Source organism: Pseudorca crassidens, chromosome 4, assembly GCF_039906515.1.
Source record: "Pseudorca crassidens isolate mPseCra1 chromosome 4, mPseCra1.hap1, whole genome shotgun sequence".
In the NCBI taxonomy this organism is placed as follows: Eukaryota; Metazoa; Chordata; class Mammalia; order Artiodactyla; family Delphinidae; genus Pseudorca; species Pseudorca crassidens.
The window spans coordinates 3,199,831-3,223,213 of record NC_090299.1 but is presented as its reverse complement, the minus strand read 5'-3'; the positions used below and the strand labels follow the sequence as shown (position 1 = coordinate 3,223,213).

Genomic DNA, 23,383 nt, shown 5'->3' with positions numbered 1-23,383 from the left:
TTCCCAGGAGTGGGCAGAATTGCTCGTGCCCTGACTCCTGGCCCCAGCACAGGGCCCCCGGCTCTCCGGCTGTGGAGCTTGGGTAGTGGGAGTCCTCGTCACTGGGCAGGACTGCCCCCCATCTCTGGAGGGCAGGGACCGTGCTCACTGCTGAATGCTCCATGCGGGGTGGGGCGGGGGAGACTAATGGTGTGAGCTCAGCAATGTCGTCAGACGCCTGCTGTGTGCCCATCGCCGCGCGGGCTGCCTTTCCTACAGTTCCTATGCTGCTCCAAACAGCCCTGCCGTGTGCCCACCTCCTAAAGGAGAGGCAGAGACCAGGCAGCCTGTCCCTTAGCGCTGACAGCCTATGCACCTTCCCATGAATCCGTAAGGCGGGCTCCCGCGTTCGCATTTTCTGGATGTGGAAACAGAGGCCCGGGGAACTGCCCCAGGCTCAGAGCTGCAGAGCTGCCCCAAGTCTCTTGGACCTCAGAGCTGAGCCCATCCCCCTGCGATACGCTGACCCCTCACTGTCCTTTCCACGGGCCCCAGACCCTGAGTCGTGTCATTAAGGATATGACAACTGGACATGTGAATGGCACGTCCCTGGCCTTGCAGGTGGCTTGGAGGTGGCAGCGTCTTTCCAGAAAGCCCCAGGCAGCAGACCCCCAAACCAGCAGGGCAGGCGGTGATGCCATTTCCATGTCAGCCTTGGAGGCTGATGTCCGCGTGGTGAGGCCAAGGCGGCCGAGATCCCAGACACCAGAAAATCATGCGCCTCTGGCTGTGACCCTGGAGCCGGAGAGGAGGCCCTGGGCTGCCTGGGGCCCTTCTGCAGACACTCGACAAATCCTACACGTGGCAGCCCCGCGGGGCTCAGGTGCGGCTGCCACTCAGGGGCCCACATGGAACGAGGCGGGGGCAGAAGCTGGTTGCTGGCGTGAGTGGACAGATGCTCTGGTCACCCTGCAGAGGGGCCAAGGGACCAGGCTGCCTGGTTCAGACCCTTGCTGTGCCCTTTCCCTGCCTGCCCCGGGCAGCTGGTTCATGTCACTGGTCCTACCTGCCTACCTTGTAGGGCGGCTGTGAGCGCGAAATGACTTGGTCCGTGGCTCAGAGGGAGCTCTTGGTGACATTAGCTGTCCCCGGTCCTGCTGATGCTGAGGTGGTGTTTCTGCACCTCCTAGAGACCCACTCCCCGGAGACGTCCCTGCCATCCCTGCTCCTTCCCTCCCGTTGTCTCTGCCAAGCAGCCTCAGGCCCCGATGATCTGCTCCACGCAGTCCCTGCCCTGGGGTCCCAGAGGCGACCGAACCCCCTCCCGGGGGGCGTCCCGAGCTGTGTCGGGCATCCTGGGAGCTGAGGTTGCTACTCTGAGGGCTCCAGCCGCGGCGGGGTGCTGTCCCCCACCAGAGGATGCTGACTTGGGCTCCATGCCAGCTGCATCACCTGTTCCATCCCATCTCACGGAGGCAGATGCTAAGGCCGGTGTCCCTGCCCTGCCACGTCCAGGGCTCCCCCTGTAGGCACGTGGCATGGAATTCACGGAACGGAGCCTCGCCAGCTCTGCTCCTCGCGCCAGCTGGGGCTTCAGGGTAGGCAGCAGTGGGGAGGCGCCCGAGGGAGGTGGGAGCACGCTCCCCTCAGTGTTTAGACCCTCTCTCTGCGCAGCCAGAGATCTGGGACACTGACATTCCCTGGGGACCTGCTGTGTGACAGTCCACGGAGGCCCGGTGCACATCCTGCATCTTCCCTATGCCAGGAGCAGCCCTGCTTGTTGACCAACTGCCTGCAGGCCCCCGGCTCAGTGGAGCCGGTGTTGTTAGCCCATTGCCTAGATGGGGAGACTGAGGCTCAGAGGGGCCGGCCTCCTGCCCACAGTCAGGCAGATGTGCGTGGGGGCTGGACTTGAGGTTAGAATCATGGTCTGTCTGGCTCCAGGGCAGGAAGCGCCTGGTGTGTCGTCACGGGTCTGACGTTCACGGGCCTCCTGACTCATCCTCGCGGATGGCGAGTCGCAGATCGTGGGCCCCTCTTTGTGGCCGTGAAACGGGTCTAGACTTTATGACCTGGCCGAGGCCACAGCCAGGAGGTGGCACAGCTGGGATTCGACCCCGGCCCACCGCTGCGGCCGACCCCCGCCCCAGTCCTGAGCGCCCGCCGCTCGCCTCCCTGCAGACACCCTCTGTTCGGCCGCAACGTGCCCCTGTCCAGCGGCTCAGGCTTCATCATGTCAGAGGCTGGTTTGATCGTCACCAACGCCCACGTGGTGTCCAGCACCAACACCGTCTCGGGCCGGCAGCAGCTCAAGGTGCAGCTGCAGAACGGTGACACCTACGAGGCCACCATCAAAGACATCGACAAGAAGTCGGACATCGCCACCATCAAGATCCACCCCAAGGTGAGTGGGCGGCGGGGGAGGGGGGCCCTTCCTGGGCGGCGGGGGAGGGGGGCCCTTCCTGGGCGGCGGGGGAGGGGAGCCCTTCCTGGACCCCAGGGCTCTGAGACGCGCTGGCCCAGCCCTCCCGTCGGACGCTCGGAGGAACTAAGACCCCCGGGGACCGGCGATATGTCCCCAGTCTTGGGTCTAGTCAGACTAGAACCCGGGCGTCCGGACATCGCCCTGTGCTTCCCCTGAGCCGCCCGTGCAGGGCAGAGCTGGCTCTGTGCCGCCCGTAGCCACTCCCACACGGAGGGTCTCCGAGGCCCAGGACACTTCCGTTGTCCCTCCCGGGCCCATTCCTGGGGATGCCACTGTCCCCGTGGGGGTGACAGAGGCCAGTGGGGAGCACTTGGGATACTTGTCCCCCTCCATCCCCCCACTTCCACATCGGCACCCCAGCTGAGCAGGCAGACCCACCCCGGGGCCACAGTGCTCCTCCGTGACTCCCACTGGCCATTTCTGGGAGGCCAGCCTGTGTACAGCCCCCAATCCCCACCGTAGCCCTTGGCGGGAGGGGAGCCAGTGTCCGGCTATTTCAGAGGGGAAACTGAGGCCTGGGGAGTCAGGTGATTGCCCACTCAGCTAAGTCCTAGACTCCTTCCAGCGAGTTTCTTGTCGTCCAGCGCTGTGGTCACGACTCTGTGGGCCACTGCGGGCTCACCGACGGTGACCTGTGCCCTACGTACGCCGTGAGGTCCCTGAGGGGCGGCCCGTCTGGGCTGGCGAGTCCAGCTTGCCTGAGTCTGAACCTGGTTTCTGCTCTCTCTGAATAAAGCTGCCAGCACTTGAGATGATCGGTCTTTTGCACGGAGGTGTCCTCTTACCCGATCACGGGAGAGGAGGTTTAGCGGCTCCACGCCGCTATCCTAACGGAGACCCTTGCCCACTTTTGAGCCCTTTCCCAGTAGTTATTGAGTCTGGGAACACCATGTCCATTTCAAAGATGAGAAAACTGGGGCTGGGGGAGGAGGGATGTGCTCAAGGACAGAGGCTGGCACACTTCTGTGAAGCACCAGGTAGTAAATGATTTAGTCTTCACGGGCCCTGTGGTCTCTGTAGCAACTGCTCTGCACTGGACTGGGAAAATAGCCACAGGCCAGCTGGCTGGGCTGTGGTCCAAGAAAAGATTATTTACAGAAGAGGCTGCTGGATTGGGCTGGATTTGCCCAAGGGCCACAGTTTGCGACCCCTGCCCAAGGACCCCTGTGGGGAGAGGTAGAGCTGGATGAGACCCTAGGTCTGGCTGTCTCTGGGTCTCTCCCCTTCCAGGCACTGCAGTCCCAGGGGGGGCAGGGGCGCACCCCAGCGGCCACCTGGGGCCAAAGATGCCAGCAGAGTCAGTAAGACCCAGGTGCCCCGGTGCCCAGAGATGCCCAGCGCCTGCAGCGGTTCTCATGACGGCAGGTCTGCCTCTTAGCCTCCGAGCCCTGCACGTGGCATCACACCAAGCTCTGGGGAAAGCTGCCGACCCGCGTTGTCCCTCTGGGTCCTCACCCCGACTGCAGCGCCCCGTTCCTCCACCTGGGACCCTTCGTGCCACTCACTGAGGCTTCGCCGTCCAGCAGCACAGAAGGTGGCGCGTTGAGACCCCACGTCTCCCACGTGGGCACAGCCGCTTGGGGTCACCTTAACCCGCCCGGAGGTCCCCTCGCTCCGTTTACAGGCGTTTACCTTTCCACCTTTGTCGAGAGCTGCTATGAAAAACGGGAAAATTCTTACTTGACGTGGTGGCACTGCATAAAAAGGGGAGACTACTGACATGGGAGCAGGGAGCAGAGGCCAGATGGAACCCACAGTGCCGAGGGTCCACGGTGCGGGAGCCTGCCCCCCGACTTCCAGAGTTAGCCGAGGGCCCTGGGATCTGAGTGCGGCCATCTCCGGGGCTTCTCTTCCTTTTTCCATTGTGTAGTTTAGAAGCTTTACTCCCCTGCACAATCAGCACATGGATTTCATGTTATTTAGTTCACCTGGAAGTTTGCTTCCTGCAGTTGCCTTTGTCACTGACGCACCATTGGTGGGGAAACTCCAGCACCTTGTAGAGAAGACTTTTATCTGGAAATAAGGACAGACCCACAGGAAGCTGCAGAAGTGGTGCTGAGGGGTCCCACGTGCCGCCCCTCCCCCCGGGGTGACGTCTGACATGAGGGGTGCAGCATCAAAACCAGGAAACCCTCCAAGCTCACGGGCATCTCCTCCTCTGAGCTTGCCCCCTGCAGCTTCCAGAACATGGAGACAAATAAGGCACGGCCCCTCTCAGAGCTCCCAGTCCAGCTGCAGAGTCAGACAGACAGAGAGGCCCCGCTGGCTCCAGGAGAAAACAGGAGAGGAGAGTGCGGGTGTCCTCGGCGTGCAGAGGCGGGACGGGGATGCAGAGCGTGGTTAAGTCACTTTATCTGTCTGGCCTCAGCTTCCCTGTGTGTCTGTATTGGGAGGTCAGGTTGAGCTGCATCAGATTCCAAAACCAGTTTCGTGGGTCCCCACTGGGCTCCAGGGCTCGCGCAGACCCCATTCCACACGTCAGTGTGTGCATTTTCCGGGCGCTGCTGTCCATGGCTTTTGTCGGATTTTCAGAGGGATCTGGGACCATTGAACCACTGGGCTCAGTGACCCTGGAGGCCGTACCCCACTCGACCCTCTGTGCAGTCTCCCTATGACAGACCCCTGAGGCCCGCCCTAGGGAGACCTGTGGTTACTGGGGGGCTGAGCCCCTGCTCTGTGAACGCCAGCCCTGGGTCTCGTGGCCACCACGGGGCAGCCAGACTTTCCTTGGTCTGCAGCCCTGACTGATGGCTCTGTCCAGCTGCTCCAGGGACCACCCTGCCGGGGGCCTGGACGTGATCTGGCTCTGGTCCCACCAAAGGCCGACAGCTGAGCCCCCCCTCCCCGTGTCCTTCCCCCCTCCCCCCAGAAAAAGCTCCCGGCGCTGTTGCTGGGCCACTCGGCAGACCTGCGGCCCGGCGAGTTTGTGGTGGCCATTGGTAGCCCCTTCGCCCTGCAGAACACCGTGACCACGGGCATCGTCAGCACGGCCCAGCGGGACGGCCGGGAGCTGGGTCTCCGGGACTCAGACATGGACTACATCCAGACGGATGCCATCATCAACGTGAGCGTCCACCATAGCCACGGGGCCCTGTCCCAGAGCCCTCTCCATCCCCGGACGCACCCACGGGCTCTGGAGCTCTGACTCCCTATGACTTCTACCCATGGGTGCCAGGCTGGCCCTGGGAGTTAGAGGCTGCTGCCCTGGCCCGGGACAGCCCTTCAGGGATATAGAGGCGTAGCCAAGGCCCCTGGAATACCTTTGCCCAAATACACAGCCCGGCCAACATTGATTATTACTATTATTGTTATTATTACTATCATGTTGGATGGCAACTTTTGCATTCACAAAGCACTTTGACGCCCGGCGCCTGCCTCTCTGGCTTTGCCATGGTTCAGACCCTCTTCTGGAAGCGTTAGTCTTTGAGAGACTCCTCGAGGCTGGCGGGGTGAGAAATGGTGCCCCATCCTGCGTCCGCCAGCTGCTGCTCCCCCTGTGGATGTGAGGCTGCAGGGAGCCCATGAGGTCTGTGCAGACAGCCCTGGGCAGGTCAGACCCTGATGATCAGACGGCCGTGCACTTGGCCTTTGTGGGCCTCAGTTTTCTTATCTATGAAATGGGAGACAGTGATGAGGCCTTTCGACGTTGTCCAGGGATGACATTCGATTACATGTTTCTGTGCTGGTTGGAACGGTAGTTGGAAGAAAAAGCTTCAGGAGCCCTCGGGGTCGGGGGGCTCAGGGCACAGCTCATGTCGAATTGCTTCCCCCTGCAGTACGGGAACTCCGGGGGACCGCTGGTGAACCTGGTAAGTGTCCCCTAGAGCAGGGGCCTCGGGTTCTCGGGGGCTCTGCTCACATGGCGGGTGGGGCACAGCCTCGAGGCAGGCGTGGGACCCAGAACACGGCCAACAGCCTGGAGGCCCAGGAGGAGGATGTGACCCCGAGCATGTGCTGCCCCGTACCCCCAGGGGAGCTGGTGCTGTCAGAGGAGTGAGGGACACCCCAAGAACAGCAGCCCAGGCCGGGGCTGTGTGCCTGTGGTGGACCTGGGGCAGGGGACACAGGTTGGGGACGAGTCACCCCCTCTGGGTCCCCCTGTTGTCGTGTTGACAGGAGACGAGATGGGCGTGCCACGCACCTCGGCACCCAGGCTCCCTGGGTTTGGTCCCTGCGTCTGGGCCATGTAAGGATAGACCAGACCAGCTGCGGTCCAGCCCTCTCTAAGACACAGATGCCTGTTCCCCCAGTGCCAGATCCCAGGGGAACGCCTTAGCCTTGCCATTCAGGCAGTACTCGGGAGGGGACCCATCCAAGGACGGGGTCAGGAGGGACACACCCAAGCACGGTGTGAGGAGTAGGGAGGGCTCCAGAGGGACACCGGGCCGGGGGACCTGGCAGCTGACGTGGGATCCGGGAGGGCTTCCTGGAGGCGGGAGCATCTCGTCTGGGCTGTGGAGATGGAGGGTTTGGGTGGATGGGGACGTGCAGGAGAAAGATATTCCAGGGCGAGGGCAGAGCACGGGCACGGGGTGGAGGCGTACAGGCAGGTGTCGCTGCTGGAGCAACAGGTGGGAAACAGTGCAGGGAGGCTGGTGCGCCACGTCCTGACGCGGAGGCTGCGTCTCCCCGCGCCCTGACAAGCCCTAGGCTCTTCCAGCAGTGCTGAGGCCATAGCGCTGGTGTTCAGGAAAGCTCGTGTGGGAGGACCTCAGGCCAGAGTTCAGGAGGCCACGCCCTGTGGTCCAGGCGGAGGGGGATGGGCATACAGGGCCCATGAGAGACTCTCCGTCCCTGGATCCTCTCCTGGCCTGGTCCTTCCACCTCACGGCTCCTAGGGAACAGGTGGGGACGGGCACTTGGGGGACCAGGCAGGCGAAGTATGCCTTTGTCCAAAGCTCTGCGGCAGGCCCCAGAGGGGACCCCTGGTGACCAGGCCAGGCCGTGGCCTGGGTGTCGTGTGCAGACGTCACCCCCGAGGTGAACAGGAGAGCCAGGGCAGGGGTGCCTGCCGGGCTGAGGGAGGGGCTAGGTCCAGGAGAGAGGCCTCAGGCTGCAGATCCGGCCAAGCTACGCCAGCCTCGTGGCGGGCAGGGCAGGGCAGGGTGGGAGCCCAGCTCCAAAGGGACAGAAAGGAGGGGGGTGCTGGGGCGGCCCTGGGCCCACTTGCGCCCCCTGCTTCTAGAAGGCGGGGATGGGGGGTCCCACAGTCCTCACCACGTCCCTCTTGGCCTCAGCCCCTTGGAATGCTGCCTGGGGGTGTCCTCGGTCAGTGGGCTCTGCTTCTCAGGGGCAGACTGCAAGCTTCCCCGGCCGACACTCTCCAGCGATGGGGGCGGGGTCAGCTCTGGAGGCAAATGGCGGGAGAGGTGGGGATCCCTGACCCAGGTGTGAACTCCAGAGCACCTTTTCGGAGCTTCTCAGGGAGGGTGCTGATGGCCAGGGTCCCCTCTGGGAGCCGAGCCGCGGACACGCCGCTCTGCCGCTGAGGGCAGAGGTCGCCTGGGCTCCCCGAGTGACCACCCGCTCTGATCACCTGCCCAGGACGGCGAGGTCATTGGCATCAACACGCTCAAGGTTGCGGCCGGCATCTCCTTCGCCATCCCCTCAGACCGCATCACGCGCTTCCTCACGGAGTTCCAGGACAAGCACGGCAAAGGTACGCGGCTCCCACGTGGAGGCAGGGAGGCTGTCCCAGGGCTGAGCCCACAGCCTCCCGCCGGGCCAGGAGATCCTGCGGTGCTGTGTGCCCACGCTCACTCCTGACCCCGTCCTGATGTCCCGAGACCCCCGGCCCGGGATACCTCAGCCTCTTTCAGGACTTCCACTTCATGGCCGCGTTCACCCCTACCCCTCCAGACTGGCCCCTCTGGCTGGCGAGCATCAACCTCACCTCCCACCTCCAGGGGTTTGGCACCTGGGCTTCGCTTGTCTGGGCTGCTCTGTAGTTGTCAGAACCCAGTGCTTCCTTCCTTCCATCAACTCACCCACCCACCCACCCGTCTGCCCACCCACCCCCCATCCCTTCACCCACCAACACACCCACCCCTTCACCCACCCACACACCCACCCCTTCACCCACCCACACACCCACCCCTTCACCCACCCACCCCCCATCCAACCATCCATTCTTCTACCCACCCACCCATCCGTGCACCCACTCATACATCCATCCATCCATCTAGCCTTCCTTTCTTCCTTCCTTTTCCTTCTTTCTTTCCCTCCATCCTTCTTTCCTTCTGTTCATCCATCCACCTATTCACCCTTCCTTCCTTCCAGCCATCCACCTGCCCATCCACGAGTCCTCCCTCTTTCAGCCCTCTGGCCATGCAGACTGCCGGGCAGCGTAGGCTCTACTCCGGGGGAGCAGAGCCCGAGGTCCTGATCCTTGGACATTACCCTCTTCTCATCCTCCATCTCCTCCCCCCATCCACACGGGCACGTCCCGCCCACCCTGCCTGCTCCCAGATGGCCACGAGCATCCATCTGGGAGAGGCCTTGACAAGGCCAGGTGACTGTCCCCTGTCCCTAGTAAGGACAGGCCAGCCGCCTTCCCAGAGTCGGTGGTCACAGCCACTCTCCAGAGGAGGGCCACGTTTCTGATCTCAGGACCTTTCCTGGCGGCCTCCACCTTCCCACCATTCTCTTCACCTGAGCAACTTCTCCTTCCGCCCAATTTGTCTCCCATGACCCCTCGTGGCCAGCGCCCAGACCTGACTCAGCCCTACCGCTCACACCTTCACGTTGCTCCCTGTCTCCTCCCAGCCCCTTCGCCAGCAGTCCACTGAGGGCAGGGGGATTTCTTCATGCTTGCCCCATCCTGCACGCCCCCACCAGCCAAGTGTACAGACTCCAGTACAGCCCAGACCAGGGCTAAGAGGACTGGTCCCATGAAGAACCGCAGTTGAGGACCCCGTTTGGTTCATCCGTGTCCCTTATGTGAAGACAGCCTGAAGCCAGGGCACAGCCAGTCTTCCTTAAAGAAGCTGAAGGCTTCTGTTGGCCAGGGGATCATCTCACCTCTTGAGCCCTTTTCTCCTTGGCTGCTAGGAAGCTCAGAACTTGATCCAGGGCTGCACCTTCGTACCACGCTTGGTTTTTTCTCTAATAACCAAGTTTTCCAGTTTAATTTTCCTCTGCTCCAGGGGTGCCTTTGACTTTGGCCACCTTCCTGGAAATCAGTGGGGCTGTACTTGGCACAGATTGAGCTGTGAGGTGACTGATTTGTTGGAAGTGGGGTGATAACATCCTCTTCTTTTTTCTCTCTTCCTCTGTTGTTGTACAGGGACTGTCCCCATCCTTTGTTGTACGGGGACTGTCCCCATCAGCACTGACCTCCCCCCAGGCCCCAGGGAACACTCGTCCCCTGTCCCCAGAGCTGTCACCTCCCTGAGGACATGTGGACTAATGAAAGAGCCCAACAAGTTTTAGCTGATTGACTGAATTTATAATTTTAAAGCCTTCTGAAATTGACTGATATTCACTTTTAGGTATTTTTTTTTAAATAAAAATACCAAATCATCCAAACCCAGTTAATCTAAATTTCTTTAAGACTGACATCTTTTTATTACAGTGAGGGAATGTTAGTTAAGGTGCACTTCTTGTTTCCATCTAGGGGTTGGGGGGCAGAGGCCTCTGGGGGACTTTCAAGGTAAGAGTGGCCCCAGGAGTGTCTGGGGGTTCAGCCAGCCTTAGGACTAACGTGTACCCACAGCGGGTGATTGAGTTAGTGGGCTGGGCCATCCTAGGTGTGTCCGCCCGGAAGGTACGCAGATAGTACACAAACTTACGCCCAGGACTGAGGGGCAGAAAAACAGTGGTTCAGCTCGACTCCCTGAGTCATGTGTGACCCTGGACTTGTCCTGTCCTTCCTGGAAGCCTCAGAGAGTTGGAGAGGGAGGAAGGGGAAGAGGGCCAGTTATGCTTACACATAAGTCTAACCCTGACCACACTCGCCACTGTCATTCAACATGGTCTAGGAAGTCCTAGCCATAATAATTAAATGAAAAAAAGAAAAAAAAGAAAGAAAGAAGAGGAATCTCGTGGCGGAGGAAAAAGGAAAACTGTCACTCTGTAGATGACATGATACTCTAAATAGCAAATGCTGAAGGCAGCACCCCAAAACAAATAGATCCCGTCAGAAAACTCAGCTCAGTTGCAGGACACAAAGTAATCTACAGAGTCCATTTTGGGGAGACAAGAGTCCATGCCAGAGACCACTTAGGGGCCCACAGCAGGCTTTCTGGTGGCCAGGCTCGGGGGGTGGCAGCTGTGGGCTGAGGGCTGGTTGGGTCCGGGATCTATTTTGAACTTGGAGCCAATAGGACCCGCTGGACGGTGGGGTGAGTGAGGGGCATTTCCTGGGATGGGGGCCCTTGGGCAAATCAGAGATTAGTCTTGATGCCGAGAAGCCCAGGTGTGAGCATCGCTCTCGTGTCTGTTTGTTTGCTGAAGTGAGAGTCAGTTCATGGGGCGCACGGTTGACCGTGGAAAATGTACCCTTGGGTGCATTTCTCCTTCCCCGAGAGCATCCGCCCCCTTCAGGCCATCACTTCCCCTCCCCGCCCGCATTGTTGTTTTGTTACCGTCTTTGATGTACTTGCCTCACTTTGGGTCAGCGTGGTTCCGTGACATGTTTAGAAAGAAACAGGGCACCCAGCCTCCCTCCAAGCCTTGTTTCCAGCACGCGACACGCATCACTTAGGTGATTTTCCAATAAGGACGGGAAGACGAAGGGTTGCGGTTATGATTCTGTTTCTGGAGAGCCCGCGAGTGGGCGTGGCCCGCTGCTCCGGGGTCGGTGGAGGGTGAGGAATCTCCTGCCCCAGGAGATCTAACAGGACAGCCACTGGCCTCGGGTGACCCTGGGCTACGCTTCTCGAAGCCGCGGGTTTCTTCCTCTTTGGTAAGCGTGACCTTGGGGCTGTGAGCGAAGCTGACCAGTGGCCGGTCCTCATGCCGGGAGCAGGTTGGAGGGCTGAGGCCTCAGTGCCGGGCCCCACCCCTTTCCTCTGAGGACCTCATCCAGTCTTGTGGATTTAAGTGCCACCTAGAGTGACTCCCCCAAATTTACATCTCCAGCCTGACCCCCTCCCCAAACCCTAGTCTCAGATGTACAACTGCTTGTCACCCCCCCACACACAAGCTGTGCGTCCCCATCCCCATTCCCCTTCTCAGTTACGGCAGCTCCATCCTTCCAGATTTTCCACCTGCGTCCAATCCATCAGCCAGCCCCGCTGGCCCTATCTTGGGGATCAGTCCGTCCCCTACTGCTCTCTTGCCATCTCCAGCTCCACCCCCCAAGCCAGGCACCAGGGACACTCACCTCCTCTCTGCTCCTCTGTCCATGCCCTTGCCCCCCACAGACTCTTCCCACTGCCAGAGGAGTTTCTTGCAAAATTTAAGGCAGACCGTGGCGTGTCTCTGTGCAAACCCTCCTCAGGCTCCACCTCACTGGGAGTAGAACCCAAAACCCAAAGCCCAGCAGATCGATGGGGTCAGGGCTCCCGCGTGCTCTGACCTCAACTCCCACATCTCCCAACATCTCCCATGTTCCAGGGTTCCACCGTCTGGAACATCCGTCCATCTTCCTTGGTGAAATGTCTGTTTGCATAATTTGCCCATTTTTAAAACTGGAGTTGTTCGCGTTCTTAAGTTCTGAGAATTCTTTATACATTCTGGACAGGGTCCCTTTGGCAGATAAATGAACTGCAAATATTTTCTCCTGGTGGCTTGTCTTTTCATTCTCTTAAGAGCAGAAGTTTCGTAAATTTTGATGAAGTCTAATTTACCAATTTTTGTAAATGGGTTGTGAGTCTAGTGTTATATCAAAGAAATCTTTGCTAACCGAAGGTCCAGGAAGGTTTTCTCTTACATTTTCTTCCAAAAGTTTTACTTTGTGAGGTTTTAGACTTAGGACTATTATGTGCTTGGAATTAATTTTTAAAAATAGTGCCAAAGGGGCTTTCCTGGTGGCGCAGTGGTTGAGAGTCCGCCTGCCGATGCAGGGGACACAGGTTCGTGCCCCGGTCCGGGAAGATCCCACATGCCGCGGAGCGGCTGGGCCCGTGAGCCATGGCCGCTGAGCCTGCGCGTCCGGAGCCTGTGCTCCACAACGGGAGAGGCCGCAACAGTGAGAGGCCTGCGTACCGCAAAAAAAAACGAAAACAAAACAAAGATGGGTTATTTAGAAATATATATTTGGTTTCTAAGTTATTGGGAATCTTGTAGATACCTTTCTATTAGTGATTTCTAGTTTCATTCCACTGTGGCCAGAGAGCATATTTTTATGATACGACTTTTTAAAAATGTACTGAAACTTGTTTATGGTTTAAAATATGTAAATTCTATTTCTGGGTCTAAGTCATAGGCTGGGGCAGCTGGGAGCATAGAGGTACCATCTTAGCCTATTAGGTGTACAGTGCTCCAACCAGAGGGCCTGCCGCATGGTCAGAGCTCACTGGGTGTTATCAATTAATATATTATTTGTGGAGAAGGCTGGGGAAGGTGACTAGTTCAGACCAGAGGAAGGTGACTTTGGGGACCCTGTGGGCTGGAGGCTGGAGAGAAGAGCCCCACTGTCCGCTGGGGTTTGGACGTGAGGCTGAGCAGGAGAGCAGATGTCAGAGCTGAGGTGGTTGGATGGTGCCTGAGAGGGTGAGGGTGGGCACGAAGCCACAAGATTAGAGCCAGGACGTCTCCCAGCCCCTCAAGAACAGCCAGTTAGAGAGAGGAAACTCCAGGTGCCTGATCACAAGGGGGCTGGGCTGGTCCAAGCAAGGCGGCTCCCGCTGCCTTCTACTAGGTGTAGGGGGTGGGGGACTTCTGCCCCTGCCCGGCTCCTTGGCGGGGACAGAGACTTTCACGGAGGCTCTAACCAAGTCCCGACGTGCTCGGTTTCTAGACTGGAAGAAGCGCTTCATTGGCATACGAATGCGGACCATCACACCCAGGTGAGTGCTGAAGGACGCTGCCCCCTGCCACCCCTCCGTTCTCCTCCCTCACCTCGAGCTTCCTCCCAGACCCTGGCCCCAACATGCCCGGCCACCCGCAGGTGCTCCGGCAGGCCAGACACACTCAGGCTTCTGAGCCTTTGCTCAGGCCGGTCCCTCTGCCTGGAATGCCTTTCCCCCTTTGCCTGATAGGTTCCTTTGGCTTCCGTAGGACTCCATTCAGGTGCCCCTCCTCCAGGAAGCCTCCCAGATTAGCTTCCTGTGGCTTCCATAACAAATTACCACAAACTCGGAGGCTCAAAACAATAGAAGTTCATTCTCTCACAGTTCTGGAAGCCCACAGTCCCAAATCAAGGTGTCAGCAGGGCTGCGCTCCCCCCGGACGCCCCAGGGGAGGATCTTCCTTGCACCTCCCAGCTTCCGGTGGTTCCAGGTGTTTCTTGGACTGTAGTTTCATCACTGCAGGCTCTGCCATTCTCATCGCATGGCGTCTTCTTCCTGTGTGTCTGTGTCCAGTCTCCCTCTTATTTCTCTTATTAAAACACCAGCCATTGGATTAAGGGCCCACTCTAAGTCAGGCTGATCTCATCTAGAGATTCTTAACCAACCATGTCTGCAAAGACCCTATTTCCAAACACGTTCTGAGGCCCTAGGTGGGCATCAGTTTTGGGGGCGGGGGGGACACTATTCTACCTCCCCAGGCGCCTCCTCTTCTCTTGCAAAGCTGTGCTTCCCTCGCCAGCATCGCCTTGGTCCCGTGGTGTCAGAATCGCCCGTCCTCAACCTTGACCATGAGCTCCTTGGGAGCAGGGACTGGGTCCTGCTCATCTGTCTGCTCCCCCCACCCCTCCCAGGACCCGGTCTACAGCAGAGTGGGTGCCTGGAAATACTAAGTGAGTGAAATAGAGAAGGGGGTGGGGAAGAGGAGGGAGAGAGAGGAAGGAAAGGAAGCTGAAGGGAGGAAAATGCAACGTCAGGTCCAAGGTTTGAAGAAGGAAGAGGTCTCTGCACTGGGGAGCTCTGGGAAGAGGTAAGCTCACCTGACTCACCCTCCTGCCCACTCAGTCCCTAAAATGACCTTCTTCCTGTTTCAGCAACTGTTCACCTAGGGAATAGGTCTGAAAGCAATTCGGAATCAAGACCGATATGCCAATTTGTCTTCTAAAGGTGTTCTTTCCGTCTCCCTATCACCCACCCGCTCATCCGTCACACCGTCCGTCCAGGCGTCTGTCTCTCCACAGCACCATTCACCCAGTGTCCGTTCATCCTCCTCTACCTTTCCTTCCTTCCTCATCCCTCCTCCCCCCCATCCTCCCATCCGTCTGTCCATCACCCTCCCCTCTCTACACTTCTGACCATCCACCTTCACCAAGGTTTCTCTTGAGGAGCCCGCGTTGAGTAGGGGACACAGGCAAGGATCAGTGACAACCCAGAGTGGTCAGTGGCAGGACAGGGCAAGGTGGGAGCCCAGAGGAGACGCCTGGTCTGGCCCGGGTGGTGGAGAGAAGGAAGAGTCCGTTTGGAGGCTCAGAAGGAGTGCCTTAACCGTGGAACTGCCTTTTCAGTTTGGTGGAGGAACTGAAGGCCAGCAACCCAGACTTCCCGGCGGTCAGCAGTGGGATTTATGTGCAAGAGGTTGTCCCAAATTCACCTTCTCAGAGGTAGGCTTCACCGGAGGAAGCAGGGAGACTGGGCAGGTGGGTGCAGGGCCTGGGCTGGGCCTCACTGATGCGCACGACCTTTAGCTTCCTGGCAGCATGACGCAATGTGGAGTGGCAGGTGGGACTCCGGCCAGTCCTCTAAGCCAGAGGCAGGCTGGAGAGGTGAAGGCCGTGCCCTTCCTTGGCCCAGAATGTCCTTTCCTTGGGTCTGGGGAGACAGAGTAGCAGAGGTCACCCCGAGCTGCGTCAGCCTGGCTCTCACCAGCCCCGTGGGCCAGCCTGGGTCTCTCTGGGCCAGTGTTCTCATCTGCAAAATGGGCATGATTCAGCCTACTCTTCCTGTCCCGTGAGACATTGTCAAGATCAGATGAGATAAAGCCTTGTTTTCTTGGAAACCACCAACTACTAGAGAAAGGTCAAATGTTGCAGCACTGTGGGCTGAGGCAGGCAGTGCGGTGGGTGGGGTCTGACGCACTTGCACGGCTGATCTGTGCCCTGGAGCAGCTCTGAGCAAGGCCTACCCCTCCTCTGCCTCAGGGCTGCATCTGTGCAGTGGGCGGGCTGCAGCAGATCCCGCTTTTAACTGTAACCCCGGGAGCTGGAGATGGTCCACGCTGAGATCTCGGGCTGCTGGAAAGGGTGAGGGCAGAGGGCGGACTGGAGCCGGGCAGGTGGGCCCCCCAGCCCCCGGGGCCCCTGCAACCCAACAGGACGCCTCCTTTCTGTTTTGTGTGCTGGGCTGGAAGACGCGGACCCCTTGTGTCCTTCCGCCGTGAACACAGTACACGTGCTCAGCCCGCAGCCGACCTGCGGTAAGAATTGTGGCAATACCGCTCCGTGAATCCATGAGAGCCAAAGAGTAACCACCGCAGCTCAGGCTCTTTATTCCGAGTCGCCGCACCCCGCGATTCAGCAGACGGCGGTCACCGAGAGCGGCCGCACGCAGGGCACCCCAGAGCCAGACGGGAGCTCGGTGGCGACGGTGGCTGCCGCCGGCCAAGGCTGCACGTGAGCTGTGCGTTCCACGTGCATCATCTCAGTCAATCCTCACTGCAGCCCGGGACACGCAGGCTGCTGCTCTCGCCCCATTGCTCAGATGGGAAGGCTAAGGCTTGGCAAAGTCGCTCCTCCGAGGTCACACGGCCCACGTGTGTGGATCTGGGCGCTATCACCCATGCATCTAACCACGGTGCCACCCTGCCCACCCTCTGGGTGGAGGGGAAGGTCACAGCGAGTCAGGTGCAGAAAGGGGGGGCCAGCCCAGCTCGCTCTGTCTCTGATGGGAAAATCTTACGTTAGAATCAACCCCCTGGGCCTCGTAATTTGCAAATCATGTTCCCACATAGGGCTGTAGATGTGGAAACCGAGGCTCGAAGGGGCAGAGCACCTGGCCCAAGGCAGCCCAGCGAGGGAGGCTGCAGCCAGAACGTGACCCCAGCCCTTCTGATGTACAGAAGTAGACCGAGAAAGCGCTAGTCCGTTGCAGGACAGTGCTTTCCGTCTGCTGTGAGAGCCTTGCGGTCAGGGCCGTGTCCTTCCCTGTTGAAATGAATTTTCCTAATGTGCTGCTGTTAAAGCCCACTGTGCCCAGACCCGGGCCCGGGCCTCTCGGGGCGGTGCTGTGACCGCGTGTCTCTCCTGTTGGCAGAGGGGGCATCCAAGATGGCGACATCATCGTCAAGGTCAACGGGCGCCCTCTGGCCGACTCGAGCGAGCTGCAGGAAGCCGTCCTGACCGAGTCGCCGCTGCTGCTGCAGGTGCGGCGGGGGAATGACGACCTGCTCTTCAGCATCGTGCCCGAGGTCGTCCTGTGAGGGTGGGGCCCCCTCCCTCCATCGCCGCCGGAGCCTGCAGCCGGGACAGGGGCCAGCAGACGGGCTCCGCCCGGAGCCGCTGCCTCCCTTGGGGTCAGGACAAAGGACCGAGGTCGGTCCTCAGCAGAGCCAGAGGCCTCCTCCCGGCCGTCCAGGGCCAGAGCCACGGGCTGGGCTTGGCCAGGGGTCCGCATCTCAGCCTTCTGGGAGGACTGGCCCCAGCATCACGGTGCCCCTGGGGGCAGCCCAATGTCCCCCCCGCCCACCAAATGCTCCTGAGGGCCCTTCCAAGTTCCCAGATCTAGAAAACTCTTCTATTTGCCCGGAGGAAGTCCCATCCTCTCTCCCGCCTTCCTGCCTTTGCACCTGTTGATAGGATACCTCTCTCTGGAATGCCCGCTGCCCCACCCCTCCCCTCACTGACTCTCACCTGTTCAGGTCTCAGCCCCCCAGCCTCCTTCTCTCCCAGGTGCGCCTCCCTGGCCTCCCACACCCAATAGCACAGCGCCCACCATGTTGAATGACCAGGGCTGTCTGCCCGGCCAATCTGCTCCCCTTGAGGAGTCAGGTGTGGCGGTTCTGGCCCGGAGTTGGCACCGCGGGATGTCCCCTGGCCGTCCAGCCAAGCCCCAGGGCTTGGCGATGAGGTCCGCCTTCCCAGGCGCAAGAGAAGCTGGCAGGGAGCAGAGCGTGTCTGACCCCCTGGAAGACCGCCCGTCCTCCGGGAGGGGCCCCTGGGGTGGAGGGCGGAGGGCAGAGGAAGCTGGGACCTGCGGGGGGGGGGAGGGGAGGGGAGGGCTGAGCCGGCTACACCTCCCCTGGCTGTTCTGTGCAGCGGGACTCACGGCATCGCCCAGGAGCAGGCGAGGTGCCCCCCTCTCCGCGGGGAGCCTGTTTCCAGGTGCAGCCGGTCCCCCATGTTGCTTGTACTGTATGTTTCTCTACTGTATGGGAATTAAAGTTTACAAGCACATGGTCCTGTGCCAGCAGGGGCGTCTGGGGCAGCCCACCCGCCGCTGTGCCGCTTCTCCTGACCCAGAGCTGACACATCAGTGGGCACAGAGACCCGGGCCTAACCGCCTGGAGCACCCAGGCATCGCCACGCCCCAGCCGCCCCACCACTCAGCCCTGGCTCCCCACTTGCTCCCAGCCCCCCGGTCCCCGGCAAGACCCCTCCCTTCCCCGTGTCGTGGCCTATCCCCCTAGGCAGCAGGGTCCTGAGACCTCCGAACTCCTGGCAGTCGGGCAGAGCCCTTGGAGAGGCGCCTGGCTGGCAGCGGCGAGTCCGCTGAGTGTGCATTGTGTGCCCGGCCAGGCCGTGTGATAAAGGCTTCCCTGCATCTGTGCTGTGTCATCCTCACTGCAGAGACCACCCAGCAACAGGGAATGAGGCAGAACAGGAGAGACTAAGCTCGCTGCCCAGGGACACCGCAGGGGCTGCCCAGGGATGGCGGGAGCTGTGAACTTGCCCAGGGCCAGCTCCCAGGGTCACAAGTGGGGTTGTGAGGGTGAGGGGCGCCCATCAGGGCTGAGAGGGAGGGGCCCAGCCCTGTGTTCTGGACCACCGGCCCGGAAGGATCAAGTTCCCTTGGTTCCAAACCTTACAGCACGGCAGGGTCTGCCGCCAGCCGGCCTCTGTGTGACCGCCGCCACCTTCTGCCTCGGGGGTGGGGCGGGGGAGTGACCTCAGACTGCAGACTGCAAGCTTTTCCGAGCTCCGAGAGCCTGGGGTTCAGTAGGTCCAGACTTAAATGACCCGCCACGGGGCGAATTTCAGGAGGTGGTCTCAGACGGCCATGGCGGCAGCCGGAATCACGCTCAGTACCTAGAAGGGCTCACGGGAGGTGCGTGGAGACAGGCACGCCGGGCGCTGGAGATGCTGAGTGTGGCCAGCTGGCTGGCTGGGGGAAGGGAAATCGGACCAAGAATCACTCAGCACCCACACTCAGAAGAGAACCAGAAACTGTCACAGGCGGCTTTTTAATGAGGTCTCTGGGATCTGGTTCACCATCCCAGTTTTGCAATCCCAGGGCTCAGATGATGTGAACTAAGCACCCTTCTCAGTCCCCACCCCTGGGCCGTACCCAGGCCCTGCTGGGGAAGGAGGGGGCCAGGCATAGAAGCAGCCCTGCAAGGCACCTCCCAACCCCTACCAAGCCGTGGTCCCCACTGCCCGCCGGTCCGCCCGCCCCCTCCCGTCCACCCTGAGCTGGACTCCACAGTTACAGCCCATCCCAGTGCCAGCATCCTCCGAAAACGTCAGAGCACGGCCCCAGAGCCTGGTTCAGCCCACGCCGCGGGGCTGCCTGCCTCCCAGCCAGCCCCCATCCCTCCCCTCCCATCCAGAGTGGGTGGGCCACAGCGTCCCCACAGAGCAGGCCCCGTGCCACCCCACCCCTCAACCGAGAACAGCCCGAACGTCCAAAGTCTGTCCACCCTCTGGGGTCTCTGCTCTCGCTCCCACCGGGCAGGCCCCCTGCTTTGCACACTTGCAACGGTCCGCGCAGCGTGGTCCTTGCTCTCCGTCTTCAGCCGTCCTGAGCACGTGCCCAGCGGCCACTTGGTCCCCCCTGAGAGTAAGGAGGAAGGCTGTGGAAGCGGCAGTCCAGGACATGGCCGGCCACTGGAGATGCTGAGTGTGGCCAGCTGGTGCGTGGCCTGGACTTGGGCAGAGGGTGAGCTGGAAGCAGGGCGCTGAGAGTAGAGCCTCAGACTTGACCAGGGCCAGGCATCCGAGAGGGATCTAGGGTCCGAGATCAAGGGGATCCATTCGGTTCCTGGCGGGAGCGGCTTCCCAGCTGGCGAGGCTGCTGCTCTCTGTGCACACACGGGGCGGGGGGCTGCCCACAGGGCCGGCAATCCCACCATGGAGTCCTCACCCTCACCGAGCCATGCTCAGCCCCAAGGCCCCAACTCTACCTCCCATCACGCTGCGGGTAGGGCTTCAGCGTATGAATCTGGGGGACGCAATCCAGCCCTTAGCACGGCAGCGGGGGTGGGGAAGGGAAAGAAGCCGACGGAGGCCTGCGGTGTTGAGCTGGTGGGCTTGGGCGACGGGGCGGACCCGGCCGAGACCCTCCGAAGAGCTGTGCAAAATGGAAAGCGGGGTGGTCGTCCACAGACCCCACCCTCCCTCGTTCCAGGGGGCTATGCCCAAGGGGAGCCCCCAGGCCAAAGGCGGAGGGACGCAGGTCCTGGAGGTAACGCTGACAGCGAGCCCAGAACTGCCCCTCGCAGCTGCAGGTGACCTCAGAGGTGGGGCAACGTGGGGGAAACCGACAGCCCCTCCTGCCTGAGACTTTGAGAGACAGACGTCGGGCGTGCCCAGCACTTGCCCAGTAGATCCAGTCGGATAACACGCTTGCAGTGCCCCAGACGGGTCGCCGGCCCCCTCTGGGCATTTCATGGAGCCGTCTTCCCCTGAGGTGTGGAGCTGGGGTGGACTGGGCTCCCTGGGCGTGGCGTCTGCAGGCAGCAACGGTGACCAATTCATCAGCAACCCTCCTTCTCCACCGCCACCCAGAGACCCTCGGGTTTGGAGGGGAGGGAGGAAGGGGGCAGACGTGGGACGCAGCCCCGCTGCCCAGAGAGGGCGGGGTGAGACCCATCTGTCCCTAGAGCGGCTTTGCTGCAGTAAGCGCTGGATTAATCGTCACATAGGGCAGACTCGGCGCGTTCCCTTAGGTGGCCTGGTTCAGTCCCTGACCCGGGAACTGAGATCCTGCAAGCGGCGTGGCACCGCCGAAAACAACTGTCACACGGGAGGCTCCTGACGCACGGTCTGGCCCCAAAGTGCCCAAAATGTCACTTCACATCCGCTTGCTCCCCGCCACCGGCTCCCTGGGTGACAGGGCTCCCCTCCCTCCGTGACCTCAGCTTGTCCACGTGTGAAACGGGAGGCAGGAGGTGGGGCTCGCAGCGCAGGCGTCAGCTGGGCCTGGGCCGTGGGCTCGGCTCAGCCCCTCCCTGGCTGACCTCTGTCAGGGCCCTTGACTCCACGCTCCTGCATCCAGGGAGGCCTGTGGATGCCACCTCCGGGAGGAGGGACACCTCGCCTGACTCTGGGCACTGCCTGCTCGCCCACCCCAGCTGGCCCTGCGGCGGTGGGCTCTGTGGCAGTCAAGGCCTCTGCCCTCCGCCAGCCACTCAGCCCTGACCGCCCCCGCTGGGCACAGCTGGCCTCTCCGCGGCTGCTCCAGCTGCCCCTGGAGAAGTACAGCTTTCTCAGAGCCCGCCAGCTGCCGCCCAAGCCGTGTGCAAGCCCCAGGCTCCTGACGCAACCCCTGGTGGCTGAGCTCACAGCCCACCCCCTGCTCTGCGTCCCAGGAGCTGTAAACAAGTTGCTGAGAAGGTCAGAGCCCCGTGGGGAGGGCGACCCCCACTTCTAGCCTCGGGGTCCCTCCCTAAACACCTGGAGTTCTAGAAGGATGGGACCGGAAGGGGCATCACAGCTTACCAAACAACCCATCGCACAGAGGCTGAAACTCAGGCCCAGAGAGGCAAAGGACCTGGGGTCACACGTGAGCTGGGGGCTGGCCTGCAGGGGACAGGGCTGGGCCGGAGCAGACAGCTGTGGCCACAGCTGCAGCAGGACAGACATCCATGTGCCCGAGCACGTGGGGCCGGGCCAGGAGCTCCCAGAGCCAGCGTTCCGGGGTAGGAGCTCTGTGAGCAACAGACCTGCAGGTCATGACATCTTCCTCCCAGAGTTCCTCCGTGGGCCCCTCCGGGATTAGTGGGTCCAGAACACAGTGCCAAGGACGGAAATTCTGGAAGGGGTCACAGGTGCGAGGGAAACAGCAGAGGACCGGGCACTGATACCCCCGCCTTGAGCCGTGCCTGGGGGCGACCCGGCTGGGGCCCACCTGCCAACACTGCCCAGCTCTGTGTCTCCGTAGGGTGGGTCCCGCCTCCAGTCACCCCCTGCCCTCCACCACAGGTGTGGACCCCGCCTCCCCGCAGCCCCCATGGCTGCCCCGCTGTTCCTGCATGTTTATCAGGCCTTTCGGGATCTGGCTCTGCTCTCATCTCCCTCCGTTCACTTTCCCCCGTCCTGCCTCTGTGCGAGCCGCTCGCTCTCCCTGGACGCTCTCCCAGGCTGCCCTGTGCCTGCTTCTTTCTACTGACGATCCCCTCCATGGTAGGCTGAAAAATGGTCCCACAGGTGTCCACGTCATACCCCCCGGGACCCGTCATGTCACCTCGAGTGGCCAGAGGGACCCTGCAGCTGTGATCAGGTGCAGATCGTGAGATGGGAGGTCACCCTGGATTCTCCGGCGGGGATTCACATGACCACAGCGTCCTTATAGAGTGAGGCAGGAGGGGCAGACAATGGATGCGAGGTTGGGGTGACATGAAGGGGCTGAAGACTGTGGGAGCCTCTGGACGCTGGAAAAGATGGGGAAATGGGTTCTCCCCGGAGCCCCCAGAGGAACTAGCCCTGCCCACACCTGGAATTCAGCAGTGACACTGACCCGGAGAACTGTGACAGTAAGTTCCATTGTTTGAAGTCGCTGCATTTATGGTGATTCGTGACAGCAGGAACCTGAACCCTCTCTAAAGCCCATTCATCCTCTCTCTCCAGGAAGCTGGCCACACCAAGCTCCCAGGGAAGTCCCTGCTTCCCGCATCCAGTCTGTCCCACTGTTCAGTTGTGTACTGACCGCTTCCTTTCCCAGAAGGCCGGCTCCAGGAGTTTGTGAATTTCTCTGAAGTCCCAGCCACGTCCCCAGAGCCAGCCCGGGGTCCGCAGCAGAGCAGGTGCTCAGGGAAAACACTCCACTCAGGTGGGGCTCGTGAAACCGAGGTCCTTTGAGCTCTAACAGTCGGGGGCCCGTGCCTGCCACGTCATTGCAAGCCAGGTCCCCAAGTTCCATATCAAGGAAGGCCAGATACCCAGGGGCGTGGAGACTTGGGGAGGGGAGGGGAAGGGCGATGGGGGGGGCAGAGAATGGCCCCAATTTCCTCATTGCCACGGATTTCTCTGAGCCCCGGGAACAAGCCTCCCTACACCCGCAGGTGTGATGGAGCAGACCACGTGCTGTCCCTTTACACACCCGGAGTCACCAATCTCCACCCGGGACCCGCTCCAGGCTCTGGGGACACTTCTGGCCAGGAGAGCCTCCCGGGGAAATGGACCGTCCTCTTCAATTTGGCCTCCATCCTGTTCCCTCGCCTCACTTCAAAGGAGACCCCCGCACTCTGGGGCCACCCCTCCAGGGCTCCTCAGAGGTGGTGAGCCGCTCACCTCACCCCTCACCCCTCACCCACTGAGAGGGGCCCTCCTCCCTCCGGCTGCCCAAGTCCTCTCTGACGTCCGTCATCTCTACACACGGTGGTCACAAGCCACACGCTGTCCCACAAACGGCTGCCCTCTGTCTTCTCAGGTCCAGAGGCGAGGGCAGAGTCTGGCCCTGATCCACCTCTGCAGACACTCCCAGACTCACAGCCCCGGCCCCTCCAAACACAGGTAAACAGAACAAGATGTGACAG

At 60.9% G+C, this 23,383-nt stretch overlaps 1 protein-coding gene across 3 annotated transcripts in view; it reads left to right on the top strand.

The window, feature by feature from the left end:
* Positions 1-17,864, top strand: part of HTRA3 (HtrA serine peptidase 3) — a 30,114-nt gene extending 12,250 nt beyond the window's left edge. Inside the window, exons 3-9 of one of the 3 annotated variants that reach the window (XM_067734989.1) lie at positions 2,161-2,383; positions 5,334-5,528; positions 6,241-6,273; positions 8,009-8,123; positions 13,368-13,416; positions 14,982-15,077; positions 16,726-17,864. In XM_067734989.1, the coding sequence (XP_067591090.1) occupies positions 2,161-2,383; positions 5,334-5,528; positions 6,241-6,273; positions 8,009-8,123; positions 13,368-13,416; positions 14,982-15,077; positions 16,726-16,891 (877 nt within the window). In that variant the 3' untranslated portion in view covers positions 16,892-17,864. Of the gene's footprint in view, positions 1-2,160; positions 2,384-5,333; positions 5,529-6,240; positions 6,274-8,008; positions 8,124-9,229; positions 10,083-13,367; positions 13,417-14,981; positions 15,078-16,725 lie in introns of those variants that run through there. The other 2 variants (XM_067734990.1, XM_067734991.1) reach the window with 2 other exon arrangements.
* The last annotated feature ends 5,519 nt before the right edge of the window (positions 17,865-23,383 follow it).